The sequence below is a fragment of the Leptinotarsa decemlineata genome, unplaced genomic scaffold (assembly GCF_025532065.1).
Source record: "Leptinotarsa decemlineata unplaced genomic scaffold, Ldec_3_MD MMD2_tig00078422_RagTag_RagTag, whole genome shotgun sequence".
Taxonomy (NCBI): Eukaryota; Metazoa; Arthropoda; class Insecta; order Coleoptera; family Chrysomelidae; genus Leptinotarsa; species Leptinotarsa decemlineata.
The window spans coordinates 17,769,820-17,794,632 of NW_027412747.1; the positions used below are offsets into that span (position 1 = coordinate 17,769,820).

Sequence of the window (24,813 nt, forward strand, 5' to 3'; positions counted from 1 at the left end):
CATCTTGAGATTAAGATGCTACTTTTCAGAGTGATTTGCTTCGTAATAAAAATTATATGTTCATAATGAAGAAAAGAAAAATGAAAATGTCCGTATAGGACGAAACTGCAGTAACGTTAGTTACAAATAAAAGTGGTAAAAAACATAGAAAGTTTAATTTCTCTTTTCTTTATTATGAATTCCCACCACGTAGTAACGGCTACATCCATCAATTTAATTGGAAAAACAATGAGCCTACAATGAATAGGACCACTGCAAGTCCTGTGAAAAGTTTTTTTATCCACTCAAATGAACAAAAATGTTAGTGAGTCATTCCTGCGTCTCAACAACTTTTTGAAAAATAAATAAATCAAATTCAGACAGTTCAGAAGATGATTAGAGAATACAGGTTGTATATTCCAAATTACGGAAAGAATATAGTGCTAAGTTTCTAGGTTAAGTTGAAAAACAGCACAAGCTGAACTTCGCCTTTCATCGATTGTTACACTGTGTTTAATTTGTAATCATTCGATGAATAAAGCCGATTATTATTATTATAAGTTTCAATATAACCTAAAAAATAAATTCCTCTTATGATAAATTGCTTGTCAGAAAGTTTACCATAGATTTTCATCAAGTATCAGCCAACTTTATTAATTCAGTGTCAATTAGGCGAAATTTAGAACACGGCCCATTCAACTTGAAAGAGATATCTGACTACGCCCTACTATATCTCATGTAACATATCAAATCGTACTGATTTCATTATGGCATTCTAATTTCCACTCAATTATTCCATAAATGCAAATACATTCGATGAAATTGAGAATGATCGAAACTGTCTTTCCTGATAATTTATTTGAACATCCTGACTCAAATATTTTTTGGATATGCAATGTCTGTCATGGTATTAGCCCTAGTAAATGAAGTGTTTTCTGATAGGCATTTGCTAGAATACTTGTGTAGGTTAGTGAGGATAGGCATGCATGTTTGTGACACAAACTTCCATTTATTGATTCGAAGGAGATGTAATAACAGCAAACAAACAAGGCAATTAAATTAGTCTTGTTATGTCTTTTTTTTCAATTCTCTTCTGTTTGGAGTTGATAAAGCTTGCCTCTCATTTGTCCGGCACAGCACAGCCCGTCCCGTCCACTAGCCTGACACAGCACATTCAAGAGCGTCCGCCGCCGGAAAGGATTCCAGCTCTCCGATCCTGTCCGGCACATAACGGTACGTGCTGTGACGGACTGGCCAAGTGAGCGCGTCGCCGGTCGGCGCTTGCCAGCATCAGGCAGGCTCTAGAACATCCAGAAGTTCTGAAAATTTGCCTCGAGTCATTCACAACTACTGGAAAAATTCCTCTCCGTCTTCTTTCAGATCGTTGAAAAGATGAAGAAACTCTCCCAGATTTGCCCTCTTGTGATTAATGGAATGGACCCACAACATTCACCATCTTTTCAACGATCTGAAAGAAGACGAGGAGAAATTTTTCCAGGATTTCCGAATGACTCCAGGAAAATTTTCATAACTTTTGGAAATTATGGAGCCTGCCTTAATAAGCAACTCAATTTTTCCGTCCGTACCGTCCGACACTGTGCTGTCAACTGATGGAATAGCAAAACAGAGAAACAGAAATTCCCCATGCACATTTGAACAAGTCGATGTGGCCAGCGACGCGCACATTTGGCCAGTCCGTCACAGCACGTACCGTTATTTGCCGGACAGGATCGGAGAGCTGGAATCCCGTCCGGCGGACGCTCTTGGCTGTGACGTGCCGGGCTAGTGGGTGGTTGTCCATACGGTCTATCCGTATTTTCACGGGACAGGCCGTGCTGTGCCGGACAAGTGGGCGACAAGCTTCAATCGTACTTTTTTTTACCGAAAAGGTTTCCTGATATAACAATTTCGTCACCTCTGAATCTCAATATGGACTCTGCTTTTTACGAAGTAAATATTTTCCATTCGAATATTAAAATACTCAAATATCTGCCTAAAACATGTGCAAAAAAAGTTATTTCAGGTAATGAATAGTAACTGCCCAGTTATATCGAATTCGTGAACAAGCTGAAGTTTGTTATGAAACATTCTATGAGTAACAATCAATAAATTTTCATTTTTGACCTCACTACATGAAGCTGTAGTAGGAAAAATATCATGAACTGTCTTTAGTATCCCTATAAAAATTCTTCTGATATGACCATAATTTCCTCAATTGATGACTTCCGAAATTCCTATCAGTTCAAAAGCAGATTTATCCGAATATATATGAGAGATCGATAATTTCACACCATTATTTTTTCGAATTCCACTTCAAAGGCACGTAGCATAGTAAAAAATTCAATCATTTTGTAAATTTTATCATGATGGAAATGATTTTTAAGGAGAAGTTACTCCAGTAATAGACGTTATCCATGGTTTGAAGTACTGCGTCCTCATATACACTCCTGGTAGGTACGGTGCTGCGCATTTGATACCATGGGATACTGTTCCTGCTAGCTGGTATCGGCCGTCTGGTCGCTGAAGGACTAAAGGACCTCCTGAGTCGCCCTGAAAAAATCATCCAAACATTACATCGAGCATTGATTTTTTTAAAATGTAATCAAACATTTTTTTTTTATGAAGAGAAAGGATTTTGATTCATTTGTAATCGATACACTCAAAAACTACTCAACCGTTTCCAACCGTATTTCTTTGCCTGATAATAAACCCTAACATTTCATTTGCATTTCTTGTAATTTCTCTCTCATGAGTCTTGAATGATAATGTATTACTGTATGTAATTCCTAGGTCTTTCATTTCTATGCACCTCTTCCTCGACAGCAAGAGGTTCCATATCCTGATGATGATGTAGAAGTGATTTTGAATTGGGGTGAAACTAACCAGGTTGAATTTAATGGAACAAAAAGACCCAAATTTGATCCCTTTGGGACTCCAGAGGTAACTCCAAACTTTATTGAATATGTATCGTGATCTTATACAAGTGAATCTCTGTTTTCCAAATGATGAAACATGAGGTAAATGATTTTGACGTAATTTCTGTATTTCTGTATCATCCAACTCGAATATTTTGGTTCTGTTATTTTCATTCATTCATTCATTCAATGTTTTGAATTTATTTCAATCTAATTTTTTCTCAGTGGATTTCAAATCTATAAACAACTATTTTGATGCATGTTCGTATATATTATATCATTTATTTTTAGGTTGATATGTATTAATAACGTGAATTACATTAAGAATGACAAAGATAAAAGTTAAGTTCCAGAGCAATCGGGAGTGTATGAATTATCATGTGCGTTATGTCCGATGTTTTATATAGGTCAAACTGGAAGACCATTCAAAGTCAGCATAAACGAACACAAAAATAGTTTCCAGAATGGAAAAATAAATTCCACATATGCCTATCATTTAATCACAGAGAGACATGAGTTCAACCATGAATTCAAGCCCCTCCATTTCCAGAAGAACGGTTTGAAACTTAACCTGTTGGAGAGTATGGAAACAAACAAATTCAAAAATTATCAATATCTTATGAACGATCAAACTGAACTGAATAATTCGCCACAATTGAATCAGTCAATCAATAGTCAAGTATATTTTCAGTAGGTACTTTCGAAAATTTAAATTTATCCATATAGTTATTGAATTCATACCTGCCATTTTCAGGTAGATTCATTCATTATAAAGTAGGCATATAAGTAGCTAATATGTTAGGATATGGAATAGATATAATTTAGAAGTAACTTTTAGTTTACGCTAGAGGAAGCTATTGTATAGCTTCCTCTAGCGTAAGGGTTTTTGTAAAACCCTTTATAGTGAAAATCATACAATAAACTGTATTTAATAGTTTTGATAAGAATTTTCATCAAGTATCGGCCAGTTTTATTCAACCATTAAGAAAATCAACAGAATGGATTGAAGATCGAAAACCAGAAGTGAAACAAAATCAAAACAAAGTCACTCATAATTCTGAAACATAAACTGCTGAAATAAATGATATTTTTTAGTATGAATCTGATAATTATTTCTTTAGAAGTTAATAAGACTATTAACAGAATAAAAATCTAACCGAGAGTAGAGAAAGTATTCAAATTGAAATCGAAACTGAGAAACACAGAAGCTATACTGTTAGTTACTGAAGAAGAAAAAGTTAGACTCCCAAATGCTTTTGTAAAAATAGATGAAAAAGGGTAGTTTTTAGTAACAGTTGTAAATGGAAACGCAATTGAAAAATCTATTGACTTCCCAGACTTACAAATTGAAAAATTCAATGAAAATGAAATTCAAAATCATTAGGAACCTATGTTTATAATTCTCAGATATATTTTATTTATAATATAATAATAATAATATGAATTTATTCAATTTTCAGTGCAATGATCAGTCAATAACAATTTGAACAATCTGAACAAATTCAAGAAACCCACAAACGACACCCTATGCGTGGGTATTACTCTTTTATTCACAATATTCACATTATAAATCAGATCAGTGAGAATAAAATGGATTTGACAGTTTATTTATTTATTAATTTATTTATATATTCGGGATACAAACAGAAAAAAATCCACTACAGTATCCACATAATTAAATTAATATTAAATTAGAGTAATATCTATACTACACATGTACACGGTGTCTAAAGTAAGGGATGAATTAAAATCAAATACAATAACAATAAAAACTGATTAATAGTTATTGACGAAATGTGTTAATTATAATTTATGAAAATAATCTTTCAATATTTTTTTGGCAGTAAGCAAAGAAGTATTAAAAATCGAAGTAGTTTGCGAGAGAATTACCCCATTTAACGCATCGACATAGAGGAGAGTTCTGCGAACAGTTTGTTCATGTTATGAAAATGTAAAGATGTGGAAATTTTAAATGTTAGAAATGTTAAAATGAAAAAATATAATCATGTAAGAATGTAAAAAGGTAATTAAATGCAAAAAAAGTAAAAATGGTAAATGTTAAAATGTAAATGCAAACATATAAGAAGTATGAAATTGTAAAATGTGCCATTCTTTGCCATGATTTTACAATATTAAGGATGGAAAGAATCTTATACAAATATCTGGCAAATAGTTGTCCCACTTTACTAGTTCCCATTTTAGTAGGTAGTTTCAACAGTGTTTTTACGTGGTATAAATAATTTTAGTGATGAAGGAGCACTTACTAAGGCTTTGCCTGGGCGTGGGTTTTCTTTCATCGTGTATGGTTATTGAATAATTATAGGTATAATATCAAAATTTAGAAGGAGATCCATTAACATTTACGAGTGAAATAAAACATTCTGTAAAATTAAAAAGATAAATTCAGTGACAACCATATAACATCCATATCAATCGCAGAGATATATATATATATATATATATATATATATATATATATATATATATATATATATATATATATATATATATATATATATATATATACAGTGTGTCAATTTGAAAACTTCCCACCCTCAATATCTCCCTTCCAGTACATAATATGAAAAAATGGTCAGACAGGTCAACTTTATTTGCAAGGGGGACACTCTGAATGAATATTTTCAACCCTCGGGGTTCAACCCCCTAGGAGGGGTGGATGTTACCCTCAGAATTTCAAATGGAAAGGGGGGTCAAGTGGCACATCATTTTGAAGGGCATTCAATTCTCTTGCCAATGATACCTTTTTCATTAGTTTTTGATGAGCAGTTTTTGAACAATAACGTTCCAAACGAACGGTGATTAGAAGTGAATAAGAATAAATGATTAAATTTCGCCCGCACTAGATGTTTGGTATTCAGGTTGGTATTCAAAACAAATGATTGTAATGGACTATTGGAAAAGGTGAGCATCGTACTAGGTAGCATCGTTCCAACCCTTGAGTAATATTCGAATTCGTGGATGTGAGAGGAATGTAGAACTACTTAGTTAACGAAATACGCATCGAGTGCAAACAAAAAATACTAAATTGCAAAAAACAAATTTCAACCATCTTGTTACGCTTTATCTGATAATATGTTCAAAATGTTGTCCATTCTGCTCTAAACAGTAATACAGTCTGTTTTCGAACTCCTCTCGAACATTTTGGAAAACTTCACCACTAATTGACCGGCATGCTGCTGTAATTCGTCCTTTGAGGTCATCCATATCAGTGGGCTGTGTTTTATAAACGACAGATTTGAGATATCCCCAAAGAAAAAAATCTAATGGAGTCAAATCCGGTGATCTCGGTGGCCACTCAATTGATCCCCTTCTGCCAATCCATCTCTCCCGGAATCGCTCGTTCAACCATTGTCGGACGGGGCGAAAATAATGAGGTGGCGCACCGTCCTGTTGGAAATGTAACGAATCTTCCTGCAACAGTAAATTACCGTGTGCATCAATTTGAGTTTCGAGCTCGTGAGTTATAAGTGGATCGATAGGTGCTTGAAGCATATCTAGGTACAGATCACCATTCAAGTTTTCTTCAAAAAATAAAGGTCCGATAATGGCATTTCCAAGAATACCAGCCCAAACATTAACTTTTTGTGGGTGTTGTGTATGTCCTTCTCGAAAATTGTGAGGGTTTTCGTCACTCCAATAGCGACAATTTTGCCTATTAACATTGCCATTCAGGAAAAATGAACATTCATCACTGAAACAGATATTGAACAGAAGATTAGGTAAAGCATTGATTCGAAGAGTCATGATTTCACAGAATTCTATTCTTCTGTCATAATCATCCTCATGGAGCTCGTGGAGAATCTGCATTTTATATGGATGAAATTTGTGCATTTTCAGTGCTTTCCTTACAGTCTCGTGTGACATTCCCGTCTGTTCTGCTACTGATCGTAAGGAGCTAGTCGGCTCTGCAGCAAATGTTCCCAACACCTCAATTTGAGCATCCTCATTCAGTACTCTGGGGTTATTCCTTTTTTTATTCTTCACCGAACCAGTTTCGGAAAACTTTGTCACCAAATCAAGCACATACCGGTGACTTATATTAAGATTTGGATTTCTTTCATTAAAAAGAGATGCCGCCCTTCGTGCGCACTTGCCCACCTCTCCATAAATAAAAATTATTTCAATTCGGTCTTGGATAGTGTAAACCATTCTTACAATTTATACACTTTCTAAGGTATCGCTGATCAGCTCAACAAATGAAACTGAAATGATAGTACTACCAAATGGCTTGAATGCGATGAACACCTTTTTTGCTCAAAAAACGATACTTTTTATAGCAGAAGTAACAAAAAAGGGATAAGAGTTTTAAATCCGATAATAAACCCAAATGAAAGTCACCGAAATCAGATAACTAATTAATGTAAATTTTTTGAGGCTTGTCTAATTTTACCCCTGATGGAAAGTTGAAAAGCTGACCCGTCATCACAAGTTTTACTTATAAGAGAGTCAATAAATTGTATTTCTTTGCATACTAACTTGATAACCAGCCATTTTAGTATAGGCCAATTCTAATTACTTCTATTAGTTTAGAACTACATTTTCGGATACTGCTGATCGGAAAATAATAAATGAGGGCACCGTCGGCAAGCGAATTGAATGCCCTTCAAAATGATGTGCCACTTGACCCCCCTTTCCATTTGAAATTCTGAGGGTAACATCCACCCCTCCTAGGGGGTTGAACCCCGAGGGTTGAAAATATTCATTCAGAGTGTCCCCCTTGCAAATAAAGTTGACCTGTCTGACCATTTTTTCATATTATGTACTGGAAGGGAGATATTGAGGGTGGGAAGTTTTCAAATTGACACACTGTATATATCTATATATGCCTGTTTCAGCTAACTCCGTCAATTACCAATTGCGCGGGTGACTTCACCCGTCACGTGTGACGGGTGATTTAAGGATTGTTAGTGAACAGAAAAGTTTCATCAGTGAAAGTTCAAAAGCTACTCTGCTTCTTGTTTTTAATTTTATTTTGTCTCAAACTCTGGCTCGTCGACAAAATGTCTGCGGGCAGCCCTGGTACACATCTGCCATGAAGCTTAATTAAACAAAGTCGACCTATATAGCGAGAGCTTAAAGAAGATTACGAAGCGTCTGTTCGTGGATTACGAAAGTTCAAGGAATGCGTGTCTAATTTGAGCTGAGTTGAGCCAACAGTAGTTCCATTCGAGAGAATACAAAATATGATATAGCTAACAATGTAGAATTAAGTTTCAAATTGATATCGGGTCGGTTAGACACAAATGAACTTTTTGTAAGTGCTGAAAATCATGTTTTATGTTTATTGCTGAGTCTAGAACACAAGATTTTCAAAATAATATAGTGAAATTTGATAATAAAAATCTCCGATATTTCTAAAAAATCTAATTTCTGTTATTATTCATTGATGTAACTATTTTGTATCAAACTTACAGAAAATATTGGGGCACGAGATATCAAGTTTGATTTTGGTATTACAGTGTCTAAAAGCCAAATGAATTAAATTCATTATTTCGGTTACGGTACATATTTTAACGAAATCCCGAAACACGTCAAATTCAAATTATAATTTGACATACTTCAACGGAAAAGTGCTAGCCCCACCTTCAACCCTCTGTCGAATGACAAGTACAACCCCCAATTTTTTAAATTTTCCAAATGGGAAGTATAGGCCTGGATATACCGTTTGAAAGGTCTCTTCATTCTCTATTCAATAATGAAAAACTAATAAATAGAGTTTATTCTATGATTTTCACTATAAGGGTTTTACAAAAACCGCGACACGTGTTTCGCTATACAATAGCTTCTTCAAGCATAAATAGTTATGCTTTTTAAATATGGATTTTCATCAAGTATCGGCCAGTTCTATTCAACTATTCAATAATGTTATCGCTTTCAAGTTTATCACAACAGTTGAAATAAACAAAATTAAAATCATGTAGTTACCGAAATTCGATAAAATTCAGTCATAACTTATTGCAATATACCCAAAACTTATTTCATTTTGAGGTATTAATAATAAGAAAGTAAGCAAAAACCATAGCAATGTTCTTTTCAGACGGTATCCTTTAAAAATGTGGGAACGTTTTTCGTAGCAACGTTAGTTTAAAACGCCTTGTCAACTTATTTCGTATGTTACAATATTAGTTGTCAGTATTTCAAGTTCAAAGTTCGTTAATTTCTAGTCTGACAAATGGTTAAATCAAAGAAAATGCATAATAACAGTTTTACAAATGATTGGTTACGGAGATGAAAACCGAATACAAGAAAAAGAAGCTCGCCTATTTCATGAGAAATTTCCTATTATATCGCCCATATCACAAGGAAAAATAAGCAAAATAGTTAAGCAGTTTCGCAAGCTTGGTCGCGTGGGGCAGATAAAGAAAGCAGCCGCAAATGCAATTAATGACGAACTCAAATTAGATATGATGTTCGCGTTTCAGGAAAACCCACTTAGATCAAGTAGACAGGCATCCACTACATTCAATGTTTTCCATACATCGATAGTAAACATACTGAAAGAAAATAAAATGTATCCCTATATTTTTATGGGGATATGTAGGAAGCAATGTGTACAAAACTAAACCTTCAGATTTGAATGACTTGAAAAACGAATAACGCTTGCGATTAGGTCGGTCACGCCTGATATGTTGAATAATGTTAGAAGACAGTTTTATTTGAGATTAGCATGTTGCCAAGAAGTTCGCAGTGAACATTTTGAACATCTACTTTGTTAACATCCATAGTTCTTTTACGTATTCTACATTTCATTACGTTTTGCATCACATTTTAGTTTTTCAGTGTATTTTATCGAATTTGGGTAATCACATGATTTAGATTTATTTCATCTTAATTGTTGCAATAAACTTGAGAGCGATAACATTTTTGAATAGATAATGAAAGAATTTTCAAACGATATATCACAAACTCATATTTTCCATTTAAAAAATTGGGGGTTGTACCTGTCAAATTATAATTGACATTTGACGTAAATAATGAATTCATTCCATTTGAATTTCACACACTGTATAGATTCTTTTGTTAAAACCCCAGCTCAAAAACGAAGCATTCGTAATTCAACGCCACACATCGTTGTTACCCGCTGTGTGAATTTTTTTCAACATGATGGGCTGAAAATTTCATTGGTTGAATTATTCAGTTGACCACGATAGTGGTCATTATGAATATCAGGCCCCAGTCAATTTTCTGAATTTTTTTAATTGTTTTTCATTGACAGCCTAATCTATTCTAGTCTCAAGTAATTTTTTTCGCGACTTCAGTGTTGAAGCGTGAAAAATTGGTTTACTAGTGAATATTTTCATAACGTACAAGGGTCTCATGTTCATTGTAGACTCACTGTTTTTCGTTCTTGTCTTTCTGCTTCTTCATTGACAAAACTTCATTGAAGCTAACAAGTATGCGCTTGTAAAATGTAGATCAAAATCCTCATATCAATGTGACAGATGACGAAGCATAATTATCTAGTTGAATATTCGACCTAATTTGTCATTTCATTCCTAATAATCATATTACATTATCATTTATACCTACCTCACACGAGTCTTTTTGCCCATTCGCATATCCTGCGCACAGGAAAGATTCCAGAATAACTTTTGAATGACCCGCAGTTCGGAACATTTCCTGGCATACGGGATTCTCCATTATAGGAACCTGCACCTCTTGGAGAACAGAAGGTACCCCTCCTCCATATTTCAACCTTCCCCAACCGGTGACGGTCGCCATCCTCCCTGTGAAGTCTTCGTCGTTTCTTGGTAAGCAAATTGGTACTGCAAACGAGAGAGAAAGTGAAACAAGTAACAAATGAAAATTAATGATTTTAAAATGATTTCACTTTGAATGATAACGACAAAAATTCAACACAATGACAGGGAAAAGAGCTCGCACAAGTTACGACTTCTGAGGGTTGTCGTTCATAGGGGTGCGATAGCTGGTTAACGGAAATAACGTATTTTCAAACATATTTCAAATAGCTCTTCACCTTGTTGCAAATATCCATGTGATTACCCGGGACCTGAGCAGGAAATTAGGTGCACCACCACATTTTTAAACTATAAGGTACGGTAAATATGATCATTTCAATAAAAAATGGAAAGGTAGGGGCGGGCCTGTGGTCTGGCCACCCAGATCACCTGACTTGACCAACATTGATTTTTTTCATGGGGGCGTATCAAATTGATTGTGTACAAAACTCCTCCAACATCTTTAGAAGACATGAAACAAAGAATCAGGGAAATCCCAGAGGATATGCTGGAAACGTGTAGAGAATGAGTACAACTTATTCATTCTTATTATTCATGATCCGAAAAGCCGTCTTCATATCCCACTTTTCATTTCTAATTCAGTCAAAAAATTGCGGTTTCGGTTATCGATCGATTTGTGTTGGTGTAGAGAAACGAGTTAGTGAAAGTTGAGGATGTGGGTCGTTAACGATATCGATGGTGTTGCGGTTTTGAATAGTTGAGGTTGGATTATATGCTGGTCATTCAGAATGATGAAAAACTATCAATTTCCAAAGAATCACCTAACGAATAATTTTCGAGAAAGTTGCTACGGAAAAGTGTGGACAGATTTCCAATACTTCTGTGAATAAAGAGTATACTTACCGTGAAAACTGAAATCTCAAAAATGTAGTTTTTTCTGTATATCTCTCAACAGAAAAAGATACAGTAACTTTTTCAGTATTTTTTGATAGTACCTGAAGCTGGACAACTTTGTCAAGTCAAAAAAGTTATTTGTGAAAGGAATTACTTTTTGCTTGCATAAGAATTGTTTGATATGCTGCCATTATAAATTAAAAATACTTTTTCAACCATTCATTTCAAAAAACATGTCAAATCACGGTTCTTGGAAATATTTATAATGCATATACTTCAAATTGTCTACCAAAAGATCTCAACTAGCAATTTTATATTTTATAATGGTTGTGAAAACATTTCGGAGAAACAAATCATAAAACTGTGTTTCTACCAGAAATGTTTTCAATGTGTTTATAAAACAGCTATAAATAGGAAATTGGCACCATTTTACAAAACATTATAGTCTGTATTAATATTTTGTAAGGCTTTTCACAAACACCACCAAACAGTTTTATAAACATTTCGGCAGTTACTAAAATTTTTCTAACACTATTCGTAAAGAATCTTATAAAATAATTGAAATACAATTTTATAACAGTTTTTTAGTAATTCCAAGTAAGCTTTATAAAATATAATGCAGCCTAAAACGATAACAATAAAATAAAAAAGTTTTCAATATGATTTCTTAAAGGCGCAAAAAGTAATTTTGTATTGGACACTAGAAAAATATAATAGATATGTCACCAACTAAAAACAAAAAATTGAAAGTTAGGGGGCATTTTAATAATTTCACTTTCGTACTTATAAAATTGCGAATGAAATATTATTGACAAATATATAGCATATTATCAGTAAAATTTAAACGCACCACTCTTTTAATAACATTTTTGAAAAAAAATTATTAATAATACAAAAATTCACTCTGTCGACGTATTGATTTTCTAATCGCAAATTAACTCTGTTTGTTCTAAATATTATAATCTTATAATATCTATGTACTTTTCATCTGTAAAAAATAGCACTATATGTGCAGTATTTCATATTTCCGACTCATCTAATGTCAGTATTCCGAATTGCTATCATTTTAAAATGACGTCATTCTATAAAATAGTTTGTTATCAATAACAAGAGTTTTAATGTATTTTAGCTTATACGTTATCTCTATAAAACTGTTAAGAAAAACTTAGTCCTAGGAGTGATGGTATTGAGGCAGAGTCGGACTACTTTCAAAGCTATAGATTTCTATAAAAATAAAGATAGGATTTCTCACGTATTGTTTGGATAAATATTATCTGTCGAGATGTTTCGGCTAAGAAACTTCTTCCATTGATCAGGGATAGTGGGGTGGATTAATGAATAATGATTTTTTGATTCAGTGTTATATCAGGGGTCAATTTGTATACACCTCTCAAGGGTAACATCATTCGAATTCACTGAATTTATATTTTCAAAATATTGTGTTGAGTTTTGTATCAGTTCATAACTTTATGACAGGAAGTTAACAAATGGTTGGGTGAGAAAATTTCATCTGATAAGAAAAAAGCCATAAATACCATCGAATGAAATTTTTCAGAGGTCAATTCGCATTGAAAAGAGAATAATTTGATTACTTTATTAGCGGAGAAAGTAGTTTAATCGCCCGTATCATTACCTGCATTATAATGAGCGCTGCCTACTTCGACTTTACCTGTTTCCGGCAACGAATGGTTAGCAAGAGAGTTTGTCATCCAAGCAATGATTCATTTGTTTTTTTTAGATAATCGACCGTGGTTATATTTCAGTTGAAGAAAAGTGGGTCGATTATTAGTATAATTTGCATGGAAGTGTTCGTTTATTCTCTTGATACCTGGAAATGATCTCAACCAAAAAAAAATATTGAGATGAAATTCAACTTGATATACGAGGTATGTTCGAAAAATAAGGTGAATGTTTTATTTTTTCTTTATTGGTACACTTATCTCGAATATATGTTCATAGTTTCAGCTATTAAGTATGTTTATTTTGTTAGTGAGAGGCATTAAAGTTGACAGTGTTTTGCGTGTTTGGTGATTTCCTGCTATGAAAAAATGGATCGAAGAATTTGCATCAAATTTTGTGTGAAAATTGAATAAGGTGTTCAAAAATACTTGAAATGTTGACAGGCGCATACAATGATTGTACTCTGAGTCAGAAAAATGTTTACAATCACTGAGAGAGCTAAAGGACATACCAAAAAGTGCCTTATTTTTTTAATTGACCTCGTACACAATTTTTCAACCACTTCATAGAAGTTTCCGTATAGATATAATCGTTTGACTTCTATTTCATTTCTTATGAGAATTCTTTCAGCTATTAGTTGGACTGGTCCAACTGATCTACGTTGTAGCCAAATGCGTCTCAAATGAAACTTTATGTGAAAGTGAATAATTTTCTTTATGGATAAATCATGTTCACACCTCCAAAAGTACGTACAAAATATGATAAAAATTTGAAATATAATGAACAGCGTTATATTAATAGTAGTGAAAATGTGGACAAAGAAGAGAAAACTATACCACAGACATGTTGTCAACTCAGTTCACAACCCTCACCCATACTTCCACATTATATACAACTTGACTGAACTGGTTCGAACTGACCTCGTAAACTATTTCTTAAGCAATTCATAGAAGTTTCCGTAGATATAGACATTTGACTTCTATTTAATTTCTTGTGAGAATTCTTTCAGCTATTAGTTGGACTGGTCCAACTGATCCACCTCGTAGCCAAATGTGTCTCAAATGAAACTTCATGTGAAAGTGAATAATCTTCATTATGGATGAATCATGTTCATACCACCAAAAGTACGTACGAAATAGGATGGAAATTTGAAATATAATGAACAGCGTTATATTAATTTTAGTGAAAATGTGGACAAAGAAGAGAAAACTATACTACAGACATATTGTCAACTCAGTTCATAACCGTCACCCATAGTTTCACATTATATACAACTTGGCTGTGTGAACAATCCCTGAGTATTTTGCAGACTTTTCAGCCTGTCTGAAAAGGGTCTTGTTGGAAGATTGTTTGCGTTCAGCCTTTTCCCAAAGAGGACAAAGATACCCTTCCAAATAACAATAGACCAGTTGCTTCGCTATCAGTGATCAAAAATCATGGAGAAAGCCGTAAACCACGATATCCTGAAATATTTGGGAGGCTTCAACATCTTGAGCATTCATCAATATAGCTTTCAGAAATAAAGATCAACAGAGGCAATCTTCTATCGTATGTTACCTATATTTGAAATAACGCAATTGAGAAACATGGAGAGTCAAGAGCTGTTGCGCTTGATATCTCTGAACCCGGGGCCGCACTGCAGGATGCTAGATGGTCGCTTGGAGGGTGGATGGTGAAGGTGGATGGTGGAGGGGAAATGCATCCTGGACACAGTGAAATGAAGCCAGTATCTAATTGACAGTGGAAACGTAACAATCATGCCTCTCTTTGATAAATAAACAAAATTATTGAAACTAAACATCAGAACATAAACGTTAAAGGAAAGAGTTACATATTATGAAAGAAAGGATCTTGCTGTTGAGTTATAGATGTTCCACCTTATGAATCTATTGATTGTTGTTCCATCGAAAAGCATGAAATATCAGTAGAATTTGACAATGTTGAGTACTGGGTACGACTATCATACCCGTGGCTAAATTTCTTTTTTCATATTCATTCAAAATGAGATCTTGAATTTTCCCACGAACTCAGACTATGGCCTGGCCTTAATTCCCGCATATATGGAAGTGAACTCTTGAAGAAACACAAATCCGGATCTTCTTCGGAGCTGATTTATTTTTCCAGAATTGCAAATTTTTCCTCAATGGGTCTGCTGGGTCCCAAATTGCCCTTCTTTTGAACACATAACTTATTACGCTTTCCCCCATAGCTAGGCTACCCGGCTGGAATATCAAACACGACTGATTAGGTTGGATAGACGCCTGGCGTACCTTTGGATGATTCCTAAGATGGTAAGTGTGGTAAGATGGTAGTGTGGGACCACTGCTGCTACCGTCGTTCTGTTACTCATGTTTATTAATAGCAAGATGTTCGCCAGGCAGCTATCTACCATCCAACATCCTACCAACTTTCCTGCAGTGCGGCCCCAGTTTGAGGCCTTTCACCGTGTGAGGCATGAGGGTTTGCTGGTCAAGCTTCGATGCTATGGCTTGTTGAATCATTTTTGTGTATGGCTCTTCAGCTTCCTGAAAGAACGTTTCCTGCAAGTGGCCGTCGATGGATATCTCTCGAATACATTCACCATCAACGATGATGTTGCCCAGAGATGCATATTGTCTTCAACCCTCATTATATTGTATATTAACGACTCATTGGAAAACACCAAGGATCTCATATATTGCTTTGCTGATGACAGCACACTTGTTCCGTCATTACATGTGGATTCCAGGACATCGGCCTCGGATGCACATCTTCACCGGCAGCAGGAGTAGAATATCCTAATGAGGATCTAGAAGTAATTTCAAATTGGGGTGAAAGTGGAAGTAACCAGGTTCAATTCAATACCACAAAAACCCAGGCATCGATTTTCTCCAGAAAGATAAATGTTTCCGAACCAGATATAATAATGTCAGGTCAGACAATTCCGCTTTCTGCTTCGATAAGTTTGTTGGAAGATATAATGGACACCAATATATCTTGGTACAATCTTGTCGCTGGAATTACAAAGGCTGCTTCTCAAAAGCTTGAAACACTATTCGGAACCAGAAAAGTGTACACACCCCAGCAACTTTCGAATATAAAGCTCAGATCAGATCTTTTTTGGAGTATTGTTCTTATGTATAAACATACCCTAAACATATCCTGAAGCTGGTGGAGACGCGAACATCACTTACAACCTTGGTAGTCTGGAACATCGAATATAGGTTAAAGATCTCTCCCTCTTCTATAGATACTTTCACGGGAAGTTTTCAAGTGACCAACCAACAATGGTATGACAATTTAATGTTTGTGGACAAGAGTATTGATAACTCTTTCTTCCACCTGCTCCATGCTCATTTTTTTTTAATGAATCTTGAAATTTCGGGGGAGGGGGTCCGGGCTCCCCTCCGCTACGCCACTGGTTATATGATGTAGTTCACTCTGGTAAAAGCTATTGTATAAAGAAATTCTGTGTTTACTGCTTACAAATTCATGAGCCGAACTATATTTTAACTCTAAATTGCACTAGTGTAGGGCACATACATTTATTCAATGAAACATACTACTCACTTATATGTGTATCAAACTGCACAGGTTGTTCCAGCTCCAGCAGAGCCAAATCGTTTTCGAAAGTTTGCGCATCGTACTGCCTGTGCACGATAACCCTCTTGACATTCCTGCTGATGGGCCTCTTCTTCTCCAAATCTCCCGAAATGTCGAATTCGCCGAAAACTGCAACCAGTGAAGCAAGGAATCCCGGCTGGCAATGGGCCGCCGTCATCACGTACTTGTGGCTGATCAAGACTCCCCCGCATTTGTTTTTCGTGAACAATCCCAGCCAGGTGGACTCCCTCACAAGGACTTGCCAAGGGAATTCGCCAAAGGTGGCGCCTTTGCCGCCGACGATTTTGCCGGCTCTCACCAAAGGTCGGACTCCGCATTCTACAAAAGTGAAACTCAATTATTCCTAGTTTTTCAAAGCAAATAGACCGCAAGGCCATGTTGAGTTTTGGGGAATTATATGATACTTTTTGAAAATATATAACATCATAGTGTTGCAGCAGTAAAAAATGACTTTCAGCCAGATGTCATCAGTTGAAAATGATGATCCTGAAAATCTTGGAAGTGAGAAAACACAACTCAGGGAGGTAAATTTGTCTAATACGGCTTTTATAAATTCAGATACTATTTGTTATCTTTCTTTAACCAAACGCTGTACAAAACAAGTGGAACATAGAAATGTCCCGGTAACTTAATTTAAATGCAAAGGTCATAAATTCCTTTACAGCATTATCAAAACATGTGGCTCACACCAACAAAAGTTATTTATTTTGCCATGCCGTACAAATGATATATCTATTCATTTGGTCTTGTACGGCGTCGAATACAAAATAAATATTGATAAGCCATCTGAAATTTTGAATTAACATAAATCCGTTCAAAATCTTTTGGTCCTTTTCAATGATATTGATGAATAGCTCTCAGAAAGGGTGAAATTTGAAGTTTTTTGAGTGAGATTATTCTATTTCTCACGGGAAATTTTTCAATTGTTGATTGTTACTTTGGTATGCAGGTGTCGTATAAAAATGTTTGGTATTATTTGAATAACAAACGTTTGAAAGAACGTTTTCATTTACAACTTCACGGCATTTTCAAATTGTTATTGGAGACGATAGCAAATGATGAAAACTCAGAAGTCCTCTGGATTATCATCAGAGTTAGCAAATATTGAAAATTCAGAAGTCCTCTCGATCATCATTAAAGATGATAGCAAATAATGAAAAATCAGAAGTCCTCTGGATTATCATCAAGGTTGATAACAAATATTGAAAATTCAGAAGTCCTCTCGATTATCATTAGAGATGATAGCAAGTAGTGAAAACTCAGGAGTCCTCTGAATTATTATCAGAAGTGATGGCAAATACTGAAAACTCAGGAGTCCTCTCGATTATCATTAGAGATGATAGTAAATAATGGAAACTCAGACGTCCTCTGCATCCTCATCGGAGATGATAGCAAATAATGAAAACTCAGGAGCCCTCTCGATTATCATTAGGGATGATAGTAAATAATGGAAACTCAGAAATCCTCTGGGTCCTCATTGGAGATGATAGCAAATAATGAAAACTCAGAATTCCTCTCGATTACCATTGAGATAATAGCAAATAATGAAAACCTAGGAATCCTTTCGATTATCATTAGAGATGATAGCAAATAATAAAACTCAGGAATTCTCTGGATCCTCATCGGAGATGATAGCAAATAATGAAAACTCAGGAGTCCTCTCGATTATCATTAGAGATGATAGTAAATATTGGAAACTCAGGAATCCTCTGGATCCTCATCGGAGATGATAGCAAATAATGAAAACTCAGGAGTCCTCTCGATTATCATTAGAGATGATAGTAAATATTGGAAACTCAGGAATCCTCTGGATCCTCATCGGAGATGATAGCAAATAATGAAAACTCAGAAGTCCTCTCGAATACCAACAGGGTTGAGATAATAGCAAATATTGAAAACTCAAGAATCCTTTCGATTATCATTAGAGGTGATAGCAAATAATAAAACTCAGGAATCTTCTGGATCCTCATCGGAGATGATAGCAAATAATGAAAAAGAATTCCTCTGGATCAGGGTTGATAGCAAATAATGAAAATTAAGGAGTCTTCTCGATTATCATTAGAGATGATAGCAAATAATAAAGTCGTCATGATTGAACAGGCCGTTTTTTAGCTGATTACACTATTTCTATCTCGAAAACGGTAGAACTACAAGGTCGGTTGAATTGGAGAAAAGTTTCCTATTTTAGGAACTGAAATAATTTCTTTTCAAAACAAGAATATCAGTAGTTGTTTTTGAAATATTCGTCAAATATTAAAATTGTCAAATTTATTTTTTTGGTCTACCGCTTCTATTTTGAATTATACAAAATAATGGTGGTGAAACTTTCAATACTGTTCCATATTTTTAATAAACTGATATGAACAAATTTGCAATACGACATTTCGTTCATTAGATTTCATACTCAACCTAATTTTTTTCATCGATTTCTGTGTCTATCGTAATAACAAATTCAACTATGTATGACAATACATGTCCATGCTTAAAGGAATGATGAAGAAATCTAATGAGAGAAACGTAGCATTGCAAATCAGTTTGTATCAGATTATAACAAATATGGAACAGTATTGAAAGTTCCATCTTTTTTTATAACATTTGAAATAGAGGAGGCAGGGTCAAAAAACGGAATTCGACAACTCTAGTTTTTGATGAATATTCCATAAACAATCAATGTTTTTCTCGATCTGAAAAGAAATCATTCTACTTTCCTAAAATAGAAAACTTTTGTCCGATTCAACCGATTTTATATGTTTAACCGTTTTCACTTATCAAATGTGGATCGAAAATTGAATTCACTTTTATATAAAAACTGTGTGACAAAGATTTTTCGAAAGCGGAGAAATTCTACAGAAGCGCAGAAAGGCCACATTCGTTTCTTGATAATTACAACTTTGAAACCAAAAATTTCGTCTTCATTCTCGAAATTACTACGCCGGCACAGGCACCGCTCTTAGAGCACCTCAAGGATTTTCCTATAGAGCATGTGTTTTGTCTCCAACAGAAATCCTCGAAATAACCTTAAATTACCCTAAATGTCTTAGCAAAATCTTCGAGCATCTCAAATATGACAAGTTCAGTATTTTATAATTTTGGAATCAGGAATATTTATTTTGAAAAGCCACATATTTTCATCATTTTGTTTCTTGGAATTCCGATTTTAAAACTCAAAAAATTGACTTTATTCTCGTGATTCCGAAATAACAACTATAAAATTACTAATAAACTTACGAAATTGAAGTTGAAATTTCGAGTTGAAAGTCGTAATTTTGGCTTTGAAGTCGTACTTTCAAGTTTGAAGTTAACTTTTCGAGACAAAGTCGAAATTCGAATTGAAAGTAGTAATTTCAAAATTACGAGATTGAAGTCAGAATTTTGAGTTTTAATGTCGTAATTTCTAAAAAACAAATAGTGAAAATTGGTGGACCTTTTTTATCTATGATTTTTTTTTCCTCCACAAAAAATGACTTCCGTTGAATAGGTGGACCTTCTTTCGTAAAATTCATAGGTTTGAAATTCAAATGTTGAATAAATATTCCTGATTTAGAAGTTATGAAGTACTGAACTCGTCACATTTGGGATGCTCGAAGGTCTTACTATACCATTTTAGGTGACAACTCTGTATACTTGAATCTGATTTCAAAAGATTTTCCTCTTCAAAGACGATGTTTCAGATTGACTGTTTCGAAAGGGCTACCCTGAATACCCGGTTTGGGTTATTACTGGTCCAACTGCCAACGTTGCAACTTCAGTTGGGGTCATTTTGCAGAATCCAAAATGATTTCTCTGAATCTTCATGACGTTGACAGAAAACTTTATTTCACTGAAATACTCCATTGGCAGTCGTACAATATGAAATTTTTCACGTCGCTTTCATTCACAAAGATCTCACCTGTTCGGTAATCCTCGTTGTCGATTGCAATGGTTTCAGTGGAGTGTTCTATAAAAGATTGGGTTGTTGTTATTGGCTTCTTCGTCACTTTCGTCTTTTTCGTCGTCGTCACTGGCTTTTTCGTTGTGGTCGGTCGTCTAGTAGAGGGTTTTTTAGTACTAGGACTTGAAGTGGTAGTGGTACGGATATTAGTGGTAATGGCAGGACGGGAAGGTCTTGTGGAAACAACTGGAGGTCTTTTAGTGGTGGTACCTTGCTTCTTTATAGGTTTTTTCGTGGTAGTTTCTGCGTTTGAGAAAGTGACATTTCTTCTATTGTAAACCAAATCATTCAATCCTTGAAACGGCTCTTGTAACCCTTGAATTATTTTATTGACGAAAGACTCCACACTAGCATTCAAAGCGGCGTCTTCAATGAAGATAGGGGTGGTTATGTCATTTTCATTAATGGAAGCCAGATTAGACATGTTCAAGTTGGGATTCCTCACTGGGGGAAAATTGATCATATCATCTTGAGAAGGACCAGTTGCACCAACTTCTACACCCTCATAGTCAGCATCTGGTTTCAATGACGAAGATATACTTGGCTTAGGGGTTATTAGGACAGTTGGTGAAGGTCGTTCACTGGTGCTGTAAATGTTTTGAGTGACGTGGTTGTTGATAGTGACGTGATTTACAGGTTTACGCTGAGGAATAGCAGTAGGTCGTTGCAAAGTGGTCGGATGTTGTACGTAAGTCGTTGGTCTAGGCCTCTGGGGCCTAGTTGTGTCTTCAATTGGACCAAGAACTATAATGGTAGGGGCTGGAGTAGGGTAGGTACTCGATATGGGACTAGAAGTAACACTGAACCCTGGTCCAGCTATATGGCTGTTCACTGTGGATGGGGGTCTCCTCGTTGGTGACGAATTGTAAATATATGAAGTCGACTGTGGCCTGTCGGAGGTGTAGAAAGCAGTAGGAGAATAGGCTGCGGTGGTTTTCGTGTTGTAAATATATTGGGTCGTAGTGGGTTTTTTCGTTGCCTTTGTTGTCGGTCTAGTTCTCCTAGTAGCCTGAGTTTTCTTTCTTGTCGTGGTAGCTTCCGTCCTTCGAGGAGGAATAGTGGTACTATAAACGTATGAAGTAGATGGCGGCTTTATAGAAGTAATCCTGTCCGGCCTCTTCGAAGTTGTAGAAGATCCGTAGGATATACTAGTGGAAGTGCTGTTGAGTATCTGTAGAATATTCACGATAGAGTCATAGTCATGAGTGTTATTTGGTTTTGTCGTATCATGAGTGATAGTGGGAACCCTAACGTAATTGTCTTCATCTTGACTAGTAGGTTTGGGACGGAACATGGGTCTGGTGAAACCCGCGATGGTCGTGTATTCTGGAGGAGCGTTAGAAATCGATATGGCCATTATTGGCGGCCGAGGTGGTTTGGTTCTGTCGTCCGTCAGAGGAGTATGAGTTGGTCGGAAATATCCGGGATCGATTTCGTTATCCTGCTGGTTCAGAAGGATGGTTTCAGGTGACTGATGAGTGACACCCGTTGTTGTGAAATACTGATTACTGTTCACTTGAATAACTTCGTTATCCTGGGCTGTAGGCAGTATGCCAGGATTGAGTAGCGTATTTGTTATTTGTGAAACACCGATTGAAGTTATGTCTATAGGTGTTGGTGGTTTCGTGGTGGAAATAGACGGTCTGTGGGTGGCTAGTTTATTTTCCACAACGCCTACTGAGATTATGTCGTCATCCAGGAATTCTCCCACCATTACGTTCTTTGGCATCTCGCAACAAGCTCCAAACAGGAACCCGTCCATGCATGCTCCAACTACTTGGCCTCCTCTGCGCTGACATTCGTGATTGAACATGCATATGGTTGGCCCGCCTAGTGGTATGGCTGCTTTTTTGGATGGTTGGCAGTATCTAGGTGTTATCCTGTAGCCTCCAAAAAGTTTCCGGGAACCTGAAAAGAAGTAATTCATCAATTTATAGTCATAATAATTACTGGGATAATAAATATTGAATCAGAGTGATATGTGAAAAAAATATTAAGTTCATATTTCCTTCATGCAATAAAAATTATTTTCATCAAAGAATATAATGATATAGAATTGTTAACAGTCAGATACATTACACCTATAAATAGCATTTGTTCTGATGATATTCAATTTTTGAAGATTCCAAAAACTTATGGCAATGGTATACCTCAAAATTTGAAGTATATTGGAACAACTTCTAGAGTTGAAAAATTCCACCCAATGCATCAATATATTCTGAAAATATTTTATATCGCCTTACATATTTCAAACTTCGGTTTCATCTATTTTTCATAGTTTTGCGTTCAATTTTCAGTGTCCTCACAACTCCTACTACTCTATAGTAGATTCAATTGAATAGCCAGCAATCTTCCATAGAATAACTTTAGTCTGGAATTCATTGAGCCCTGAATACTCAGTTATTTATTAGTCCAGAAAATGCAGAAAAAGATGAAATACTCGATACAGTGCCAAAATATTTGTCAAACATGTCTGAATTCACCTCTTTGTCCCTACAAAACTTATATGATATAATTAAATCACAATGAATAAAATATAGTACTGATGAAGTTGGTCTCGAAGTTATCAGAAACGTATTTCATATTGTTGGATATCCACTACTGAATTTAATTAATTTGAGTTTATCAAAGGTAAAAGTACCTCAATGTTTGAAAACTGCAACAATAGTTCCAATACCAAAAATTCTGAACACTAACTTAGCTGAACAATTAAGACCAGTAAATATGTTACCGTTTTGTGACAAAATCTTAGAAATAGCGGTACTAAATCAAATGATGGAATATATTGATGTAAATAACATTATCTGTTCGTACCAATCAGGATTTCGTGAATTTCATTCGTGTGAATCAGCACTTCAACTTGTTATATCAGACATGAAGAGTGCTTTGGATAAACCTGGAGTTGGAATATGTGCAGTTTTCATTGATATGAAAAGGGCATTCGAAACAATCGATCGCGTAATATTAATATTGAATTTAAGGAAATATGGATTTTCGGGTTCAGTAATACAGTGGATAACGAGTTACCTGGACAATAGATATCAAAAAACCAAAATGGCAAACATAGAGTCAGAGTGCCACCTCACAACTATGGTGTGCCACAAGAAAGTGTTTTAGGCCCTCTTTTATTCTTGTTATATGTAAATGATTTGTGTTCTATTCTGACGAAATGTAAATTTCATCTTCTCGCTGATGATACCTTGATATACTTCAATAGTAGTGATTTCGCTGATCTTATGAACACATAAAATGATGAAATAGATCAACTTTTTTATAAATTTAAAATCAATGAACTGAAAGTCAATGAAACTAAAAGTAAATATATGTTTATTGGCAATAATTTTTTGTATCAAAAATTTCTAAGTATGGAATTAGATATCAAAATGTAATATTTGGGATTCGTAATCGATACTCAAATAAAATTTGATAAACATATCGTCGGCCTAATTGTAAAACCATGTAACTCCACGAAAATCAATTTCGAGTTTATTATACCAAATTGTTGTAGAAAATGCTCTACATCAATGATATAAACCTCGTACCTCCAAAAAATTCGTTGAATTTAATAAAAAGGAATTTCCAAACCACGTATCTTTTTTTAGGGTTTTTTGTTATTTCCAACCCACTAACTCCTAGTTGTCCATGTGTTAGTAATAGTCATGTCAACAGTGCCCTACCAAGTCTTTTTTTTATTACATATTCAGTTTTTTAACAATCGTGGTTGAATACACTGACGAAATAATTACCGTTTTTTTATATTTTTCAAATAGAAAAGTGATTTTCATATTGTGAATAGTTGAATAATATGAATTAATATGAATTGGAGTTATGCGGTTTGACAAAAACAGAGATTATAGGTTAGAAAACTCCGTATTGGAGTAACGTGTTTTCATATAAGCCTCTTTTTATTTCAACTATCGCAGTCATTTCACGTTTAATCGCCTATAATAATTAATGAAAATCTCAAATAATCATTATGTAATAGAAATTATATCTTTTATCAATCATAATCCGAAGGTCCCATATAAATAGAGAGTTATGTGGCTTGCAAATAGGTGATGCAGGCTGATGGATCTCTTGTAGAGATATC

General features: G+C 35.1%; 1 protein-coding gene across 1 annotated transcript in view; it reads right to left on the reverse strand.

The window, feature by feature from the left end:
* The window catches only part of flz (transmembrane serine protease filzig), a 78,556-nt gene continuing 53,743 nt past the window's right edge, over positions 1 to 24,813 (reverse strand). The window contains exons 2-5 of the mRNA XM_074186044.1: positions 20,682 to 22,631; positions 16,739 to 17,110; positions 10,446 to 10,681; positions 1 to 2,529 (exon numbers count right to left, since the gene is read on the reverse strand). Coding sequence (XP_074042145.1) covers positions 2,359 to 2,529; positions 10,446 to 10,681; positions 16,739 to 17,110; positions 20,682 to 22,631 — 2,729 coding nt within the window. The 3' untranslated portion in view covers positions 1 to 2,358. The remainder of the gene's footprint in view (positions 2,530 to 10,445; positions 10,682 to 16,738; positions 17,111 to 20,681; positions 22,632 to 24,813) is intronic.